Source organism: Mirounga angustirostris, unplaced genomic scaffold (genome assembly GCF_029215605.1).
Source record: "Mirounga angustirostris isolate CCGP_5_RB_7025 unplaced genomic scaffold, mMirAng1.0.hap1 SCAF_1, whole genome shotgun sequence".
In the NCBI taxonomy this organism is placed as follows: domain Eukaryota; kingdom Metazoa; phylum Chordata; class Mammalia; order Carnivora; family Phocidae; genus Mirounga; species Mirounga angustirostris.
In genome coordinates, this window is record NW_026991709.1 from 198,943,904 (window position 1) to 198,952,636 (window position 8,733).

The 8,733-nt window shown below is 53.5% G+C and overlaps 1 protein-coding gene across 1 annotated transcript; it reads right to left on the reverse strand.

Moving 5' to 3' along the window:
* Positions 1-1,559: 1,559 nt before the first annotated feature.
* On the reverse strand, positions 1,560-3,768 carry CAMP (cathelicidin antimicrobial peptide). The gene is made up of 4 exons (XM_045871150.2): positions 3,540-3,768; positions 2,784-2,891; positions 2,575-2,646; positions 1,560-1,756 (listed from the first exon to the last, which is right to left on the reverse strand). The coding sequence occupies exons 1-4, from the start codon at positions 3,735-3,737 to the stop codon at positions 1,619-1,621; spliced, it is 516 nt and encodes a 171-aa protein (XP_045727106.1). The 5' UTR covers positions 3,738-3,768; the 3' UTR covers positions 1,560-1,618.
* Positions 3,769-8,733: the final 4,965 nt, after the last annotated feature.

Here is an 8,733-nt window from a genome sequence, read left to right on the forward strand (position 1 = left end):
TCCCTTCACTAAGACAATTAACTCTGATTTCCAGGGTGATCACAACGATGGCCCACAACAGGGCATGGGAACTCAGTAACTGATGAACAGTGGCTGTCACAGAAGGGAGGGTCGAGTGGAGCCCACTCAACATGGGCCCGCTTGGGAAGGTGGGAGCCATTGGAAGCAGAAAACCTTAGCGTGACCTGCTCACCAGGAAGAAGCAAGTATGACAGATAACAAAGGCAATGCTATGTGATATCCTGCTTCCTGTTGCTCTCAGAGCAGGATGACTATGTCTTATTTTCGGTTGGCCCAGAAGCAGATCTAAGACAAGGACGCAAGGGGAAGGAGTTTATTTGGCAGGCAAAGAGAGAAAGCAGCAGTGGGAGCACAAGGAAGTGAGACAGAGAAGGAACAGAAGCCAGAACAGGGTGTGTTAATAAACAGGTCATCGCTGTGGGCGACAGGGGCACAACCAGCTGGGGACCTGGGTGATGTGTAACCCATCTTGGAGTGGACACATCCAAGGAGCAAGGAAGAGAAAATATTTTTCCACCAACTCCCACCAGTCTTTGGTTGAGGCTGCTCCCTGGAGTGCCCTAGTGCCCAACTCCCCTAGCAAAGAGCCACAGGTACTTCTAGTCAGCTACTGAATGGCAAGTGGGCAAGACATTGACAGTGTCTGAAACACCCATGTCTCTCCTAGCCAGAGCTCTTCAGCCTGCCGAGCAAGATTCTTGCTTTTAATGGTGCCGAATGTTGGTACCATTTGATCCCTAAACACAAGCCCCCAACTTAAATCTGCTACCCAGCTAAAGAAAGTGTTTGCCAATGCCAGAGGAGATGCCAGGAGCGATAGTCTTTTCCAAAGTTAAGATTTTCTTTCTTTTTTTTTTCTTTTAAGATTTTTTATTTATTTATTTGACACAGAGAGAGAGAGAGACAGTGAGAGAGGGAACACAAGCAGGGGGAGTGGCAGGCAGAGGGAGAAGCAGGCTTCCTGCTGAGCAGGGAGCCGGACAGGGGACTCGATCCCAGGACACTGGGATCATGACTGGAGCTGAAGGCAGACGCTTAACGACTGAGCAACCTAGGTGCCCCCAGAGTTAAGATTTTCATTAAGATTTTCAAGGGGAATTGGAAATTTATGGGAATTGTACCAGCAGACTGACCTTAGAACCCAGCCAGCCAGGAGACTGAACTGTGCCTCTGTGTTTCACAAAATGCCTGGCCCCTCCCTCAGCTGTCACCTCCATAGGAGCAGGAACAGCTCTGCAGTCTCTCCACTCCCACTACACTCAGGGTAGATCTCCTGAATCACTACTGGATGTTCAACGAGGATGGTGGGAGGCATTTGAAGGGCATGGGGAAGAACCCGGAGAATGGAGGCACTATCCTGGCCCTCCTGGCCCTACAGCCTCACCCCAAGCCCTTCTGGATGGCCTAGCTGTCCCCACTTTTGTGTTTTACATGGATGCGTGTTCATGCACACACGCACAAGTCCTCCCAGAATTGAGGATTTGGTTGTGGTAAGTGGGAGGAGGCAAGATAAGTAAAATTGAAGCTTGGAGGAAGTTGCTTTCACAAAAATTTATTTTTCAGGGTCCAGAAGCCTGAGCCAGGGCAAAGCAGACCCTTAGGACACTTCCCTGGGCCGAAGATTCTTTAAAATGTCCTTGATTCGCCTGCCAATTCTCTCAATCCCTCTGCCAATCTTCCGCCGCCCTCTCCTGATGAGACCACGCAGCCGGCCAAATCCCTTGACTCCCATGATCTGTGCATCAGAAGGAAGCAGTTTCTTTATGGGGGCTGGGCTGGACCCAGGGTCAAGACCAGACCCCCCCCCCCAGACACCCCTCTTCTTGGGCCACCCCAAGAGCCTTGAGGCTCCAGTTCATCCTCTGGCTATAACCTTCAGAGTGTGTGGTTGATTGAATCCCTACATCCATAAACAGATGAAGAAACTGGCCCAGAGATGGCAGGGGGCTTCCCAGGGTCTCACAGATGAAAGCTCATTACTCAAAGGGGCTCTCAAGTATCAACAGGAGTCAGAATCCCCTGGAGGGTTTGTTAAAGTACAAATTGCTGGGCCCCACCGCAGAATCTGATTCTGTAGGTCTGAGTGGGGCCTGAGAATTTGCATTTCTAACAAATTCCCAGATTCTCAGGACCACACTTTGAGAACCGCTGTTCTAAGGGATTGCAGAGACAGTCCTGGAGACCTGAGGCTCAGGTTGAGGGAGAAGCCCAGGGTAGGAGGGGCTTTCTCTGCCTGGATGCCACAGTGATTAATTGGCCCATAGGATGGGGTGCTTGGGTGGCTCAGTTGGTTAAACCGCTGCCTTCAGCTCAGGTCATGATTCCAGAGTCCTGGGATCGAGCCCCACATCGGGCTCCCTGCTCATGCAGGAAGCCTGCTTCTCCCTCTGCCTGCTGCTCCCCGATTGTGCTCTTTCTCTCTCGCGCACGCGCGCGCTATCTCTCTCTATGTGTCAAATAAATAAATAAAATCTTTTAAAAAAAAATTGGCCCATAGGATGTTCTATGCACCACCACCCCATCAACCCCTGCAACCCGGAAGGGGCCACTCACCTCATCACAGCTGATGTCAAAGTAGTCCCTGTCCGAGTCCAGGATGACTGTCCCATCACAGTGTTTCACCAGCTGAGAAGAGGAGGCTCCAGGTCAAATTGGAATCCTTGTGCCATAACCTCCCAGCCTCACCCCAGTGGCTGGAAATATTCCCAGGAGGCCACTTGTTTAGCTCCCAGGGGGGCATCTGCCAGCACCCCCAGCCTCACCCCATTGTCCTTGAAATCACACTGCTCCAGGGGCTGCTGTGTCGTCTTGGGACACACAGTCTCCTTCACGGTGAAGCTCACAGGCTTTGGGATGTTCGGGTTCTCGTCCTGGTCAAGAGAGGAAGTGGGAAGACCAGACTCAGGCTCATGCTTGCCTTCTCTAATCTGTATTCCTGCCCACCCCTCCCCCAACCCCTGCGCCCCCCACCAACCTCCCAACTAAGAGAGCAGCCTTTCAACAGCCCCTGCTATGTGCCTGGCACTGGCTCTGAGCTAAGGCACAGAGGTGAGGACAGAGCCCATTCCTGCCCTCACCAAGCTGAGAGAGCATGAGCGGACCTCAGACAAGCTCTAATGAGTAGCACCTCCCCCTTAGGGGGCCACAGGAAAGCAGGGGCCTCCTGGAGGCAAAGAAATTGCCACTGGAATCTCAAGGCTGAGCAGAGCCCTTCCCTGGGCAGGGAAGTCACATCCCAGAGCCAGTAATCCCACTCTTATCCCTGGAACTTCCAGAAGGCTGAAAGGGAGTGGCACTTCTTCACCCAGTAGAGATTCCAAGGCAAGAAGCATTCATGCTGGGGGGGGGGGGGGGGGCACACAGCTGTGGGAAGGTTTCCTGGAAGAGGTGGGACCGCACTTAAAGGGAGAAAAGCCTTCCTGACGTGAGCAAAGCATGAACAAAGGGAGGGACAGTACGGCCAAGACTGGCTGGCTGGAGCAGAGCCTCCCTCCCCACTGCCCCCTTCTTCCACTCACTCCCTGAAGCTGTGAGTCCAGCTGCAGGAGACGGTAGAGATTCTCCTCCGAGGACCGCTGGTTTAAGCTATCCACAGCATGGAGCACAGCCTCCCTGTAGCTAAGGGTCCGGGAGGTGGCCGGAGTGATCACCAGGCCCAGCAGCAGTAGCAACAGTGACCACTGCCCCAGGGAGGGGCTGTCCCTCTGGGTCTCCATGGTCCCCAAGTCGGCCTCCTCCCAACCTGCAGGTCCCTCCTTTATGCCAGCCTGGGCCTCATGTCTTCATCCTGCCTGCCAGGATGTGGGCTGAGGCTTGCCTCAGCCCCTGTTGTTGTTGCCTCACGGGGCTCCCTGGGCAGTGGGCAAGTCCTCCTCATGTGCAACTAAAGAAATAGTTTCTCCATCTCCCTGACAATGTGTTGGCCTCTGCTGGGCCCCACAGGGGAGTGTCATTGCCGGCGTTTCTCAAGAGAGTTGAGTCCTCCTGGAGAAAAAGGGAGACAGGCAACCGTCCAACACCCTTCTCCCCAGATGACCTCCTCAGGAATCACGGTAACATAGTGTATTCACCACTCCATCTCCAGCCTAGGCACTGCCTTGCACCCAGTAGGCACGCAGCTAATGTTTGATGAATGAATAACAGTAACCACCGCTCATCTAGAGCCTGACCCACCCAGTCAGTCCTAAGGGAGACCTTCAAGGCCACACCATATTGTTCTCTGGACCCAGCCCTCAGCCAGTTCAGGGGCTCAGCTCTGGCTGTCCCCCTTTCCTGGGTTCTTCTCCACTGCCTTTCTCAGTCTAAAAATGGCCCCAGCTACCACCAGATGTGGCCCATTGCCTTGGCTCCTCCCCACTTGAGCCTGAGGAAGGGTCATCTACCTTCATTGACCCCCTTCTTGACTCTCTCTCACACTCAAGGCCACTGCAGGCTGGCCAGCCCTCGCTGGAGGCAGTGGTCTCTCCCAAGGCTTGGCTTTACCTGCGTACGCACCGAAGACTGCTACTCCATTGTCCCCTGACGCCAGTCTCCTGGTTTTCCACTCACCTCCCTGGTACTCCTTCTCAGTCTCCTCCAGGGACCCTTCTCTTAATGTGGGGGGCTGCTTCTCTTCCCAGTCCTCGCAGGCCCCTGGGGACACCCCCTCTCGGGACACCAGTTATCAGAGACAGACCTGGTCTGTATCTCTAAGTTTAAGACTCCCATGAATACCCCTGCTTGTCCCTGCCAGGTCACCTGGCCTGCTGTTTTGCTCAGTGCCATTGCATGAACCCTGAGATGAAACCTTGGGGAGTGCCCTACCTGCTCCTTCTTCCTGGGGACACTCCCTTCTGACCTCCCCCATGGCCCCTGTCCTGGTTTCTACCATCATCTTCTCTCCTCTGAAGTGTGACCATAATCTCCAGACTCCACTTTCTCTAGGTTCCAGGCTCTCCCCAGACCACAATCTACCATCCACAGCAATATTCCAGGGACTCTTTCAAACCCCTGCCTTTAGGAGCCCACACGCCTCCTGGGCTGGTATCAGAACCTGGAGTCTTGTTGCTCCCCATTGCCCTCACCCGCAGTCCTGCACACCCCAGGCACCAGGATGCCCCATATACTCCAACTGCTCAGACTCCTCTGAGACGCCTTCTCTTTCTCGACCTCTGCACCTGATCCCTCTGCTTGGCATGCCCTTCCACCTTGTGAAGACTTCCCCGACCTCCAACCAGACACAGCAACCTCCTCCTCTTTGCTCCTCTTTACTTTCTCCAGAAAGTCTCCTCTGAATTGACCCCAAATGACTCTCTGTCCAATGCTCTGGTTGAGACACCAAGCTGGGGTGGCTGTTTCTTGGGGGTGAAGAGAGCACCACTGGGAGAAATGATCAGCCAACGTGACAGAGACGTTCAGAGGCCATGAGGCAAATGCCAGTCCCAACTCTTCTGTGGCATGGCCATGAGGCTGCGAGGCCTGGGGTAGCTCCTGACTCCAGTGGCCCATGGGGCTCTTGGGGGCTCGGGTGGGGAACCTCGGAAGGTGGCAGACTGGATGCATGCCACTGGTTGCGCATTCAGCCTTGGGAAAAGGAAGGAGGAATGGGCTGCTGTGCAACCTAGTTTCGCAGGCCAGCTGTTGCCCCAGTGGCCTCTTGGTCAAGCAGGGCTTCACATTGGGGCCTTTTATAGCAGTTCTGCCCAGACTCCGCAATTCCCACTTAGCACCTTTGTCTCCCCTGCAGGACTGTACTGCCAGAATGGGGGGTCCTGAGCACCATCCTTTCCTAGCTGTGTGACTTGGAGCAAGTTGCTTTGTTTTCCTGGGCCTCAATTGGGTTCTCCTCATCTTTAGGATGGGGATTACATGGCCTGCAGTGTCTGCACAGGGACACATGTGACCATGAGTGCGAAAGTGCATGTGTCCTGTCAAGTCTTGCACTCCCAGGGCATTTTTGTGAGTGAGGCCAGGGTCAAGTCTCCTTGCTCTGCAATTACTCGAGCTCAACTGTTCCTCAACAGATGCATGCCCACACGCAGGTTTGGGAGCTGTGCCCTCCTTGCCAACACCGCCACCCACTGCCCCAGGCCCCTGTTACATTTCTCCTTGGAGTCAGCCTCTCCAGGAGGTCTGGCCCAGTGTCACCCCCAGTTGGCATCCTCTACAATGCACCCCACACCCAGCACCAGGATGGGAGGCAGCTCTCCAACCTTACCTTTAGTCTCAGGCTGGTCCCCGGGGTAGGGCTACCTATCTCCTTAGGCAAGAGTCATGAAGGCCTGAGCTGCCCCCTCAGACTTGGACTCCCCAAGCCACCCCTTCTGTCTAGCTTCCCCCCAGGGCTTCCCAAATGTGACAAGTTTGTCCCACAGACAGAGGCTCCCGAGGGCAAGACTCTGCATTCCCTTCATCCCACAGGTTCCCTAGGGGACAGAACCCATTTCATCTTTGGACACCTCTCAGGACCCAGCACTGGGCTCTGCCTTCAGAGGGATCCAGCAGCCAGCGGGTCCAGAGCCAGGTTTAGAAAACATCTGTCAAAAGAAAAGTTGCACATCATGGGGGTGGTGATGGGTAATTTCTAGCAAATACGCCTTTGTTTCCTGGAGTGATTCCCAAGAGGGGCCTGGGACATGGTGTCCCAGGAAGCTCTGTTCAGCCAGAAGGGGGAAACCCAGATATTGCCCGGATTTCAGCTTCTAGGGCCCATCTGTCTTCCCCTGGTGGTGGTTGCAAGGTGGAGAGCGGGCGCAGGAAGTGTCAAACCAAAGCATATTCTTCCTGAGAAAGGCCAAGGCAGCTGTGGGCAATCACACCCTGTACTGTGCAAGAATACCCACCCTGGGCCAGGGGCCCATTGCAAAATCAGATTTCCCATCTCCACATTTGCCGCCAATGAGGACGATGAGACCTTCAGCTTCCTGACCTGGGCAGCCCCTCCTGCTTGCCTGGTGACCTTGCCCAGCTCCATTCCCCATTCCCAGACTCTCCCCTTGTCAGTGATCCATAAACCCTGTGCAGCTCCAACATTTCTGTGCCTCCAGGTGGCTGGGGCCGGTGCAGCAGAAGAGAAGCCAGCCGCCTGATGAACCTCCCTCTTTCAGCCTTCCCTTCCAGCCCCCCTGCAACCAGGGAGCCCCCAGAGTGATGTGACTGAAGTCAGGACTGGTCCGTGACCACCGTCTTCCCCTCTCTCATGCGGGCCGGGCAGCATGCACCTGTGGCTGTAGGGATTGGGAAGCAGGTGCCTGCTCCCAAATCAACTCTTTTTTGTTGTAATAGCTTTACTGAGATATGACTGACATGCCACACAGTTCACCCATTTAAAGTGTAAAGTTGATGATTTTTAGTATATTCACAGAGTTGTGCAACCAGCACCACAGTCAATTTTAGAACATTTTCATCATCCCCAAAAGAACCCGCTTGGAGGGGCACCTGGGTGGTTCAGTCGGTTAAGCATCCGACTCTTGATTTCTGCTCAGGTCATGGTCTCAGGGTCCTGAGATTGAGCCCTATCTCAGGCTCTGCACTCAGCAGCGAGTCTGCTTGAGATTCTCTCTCCCTCTCCCTCTGCCCCTCCCCCTGCTCGCTTGCATGCTCTCTCTGTCTCTCTCCCTAAAATAAATATATACATCTTAAGAAAAAGAAAAGAAAACCCTGTTAGCAGCCACTCCCCATTCCCCCCACCAAGCTGCACCCCCAGCCCTAGGCAACCACTAATTTACTTTCTGTCTCTATGAATTTTCCTATTCTGAACATTTCATATAAACAGTTTGGCTTCTTTCATTTAACATGTTTTCAAGGTTTATCCATGATGCGGCATGTATTGGTACTTCATTTCTAGAGCCAAATCATATTCCATTGTATTCCATTCCATTTTGTTTACCCACATATCAATGGATGGACATTTGAGGTGTTTCTACTTTTTGGTTATTACAAGTAATTCTTTTTTTTTTTAAGGTTTTATTTATTTATTTGACGGAGAGAGACACAGTGAAAGAGGGAACACAAGCAGGGGGAGTGGGAGTGGGAGAAGCAGGCTTCCCGCGGAGCCGGGAGCCCGATGCGGGGCTCGATCCCAGGACCCTGGGATCATGACCTGAGCCGAAGGCAGATGCTTAACGACCTGAGCCACCCAGGCGCCCCTGGTTATTACAAGTAGTTCTAATTGACTCTTTTTTCTTAAGATTTTATTTATTTTGAGAGAGAGAGAGAGAGAGAAAACACGCAAGTTGGGGGAGGGGCAGAAGGAGAGGGAGAAAGAGATTTGGGAGTAGACTCAGTACCAGGGGCCGTTGAGGGCCCCAATCCCAAGACCCCAAGATCATGGGCGCCTGGGTGGCTCAGTCATTAAGCGTCTGCCTTTGGCTCAGGTCATGATCCCAGGGTCCTGGGATCGAGTCCCACATCGGGCTCCCTGCTCTGCGGGAAGCCTGCTTCTCCCTCTCCCATTCCCCCTGCTTGTGTTCCTGCTCTCGCTATGTCTCTCTCTGTCAAATATATAAATAAAATCTTTGGGGCGCCTGGGTGGCTCAGTCGTTAAGTGTCTGCCTTCGGCTCAGGTCATGATCCCGGAGTCCTGGGATCAAGCCCCGCATCAGGCTCCCTGATCAGCGGGAAGCCTGCTTCTCCCTCTGCCACTCCGCCTGCTTGTGTTCCCTCTCTCACTGTCTCTCTCTGTCAAATAAATAAATAAATAATCTTAAAAAAAAAAAAAAGACCCCAAAATCA

Excerpts from the sequence above, each read along its gene's own strand:
- CAMP (XM_045871150.2), bottom strand. The coding sequence starts at position 3,737 with ATGGAGACCCAGAGGGACAGCCCCTCCCTGGGGCAGTGGTCACTGTTG. Across the intron at positions 2,647-2,783 it reads GTGATTTCAAGGACAATGGG|CTGGTGAAACACTGTGATGG; the intron begins GTGAGGCTGGGG and ends TCCTCTTCTCAG. Across the intron at positions 1,757-2,574 it reads TTGACATCAGCTGTGATGAG|ATCATGGGAGTCAAGGGATT; the intron begins GTGAGTGGCCCC and ends TCTGATGCACAG.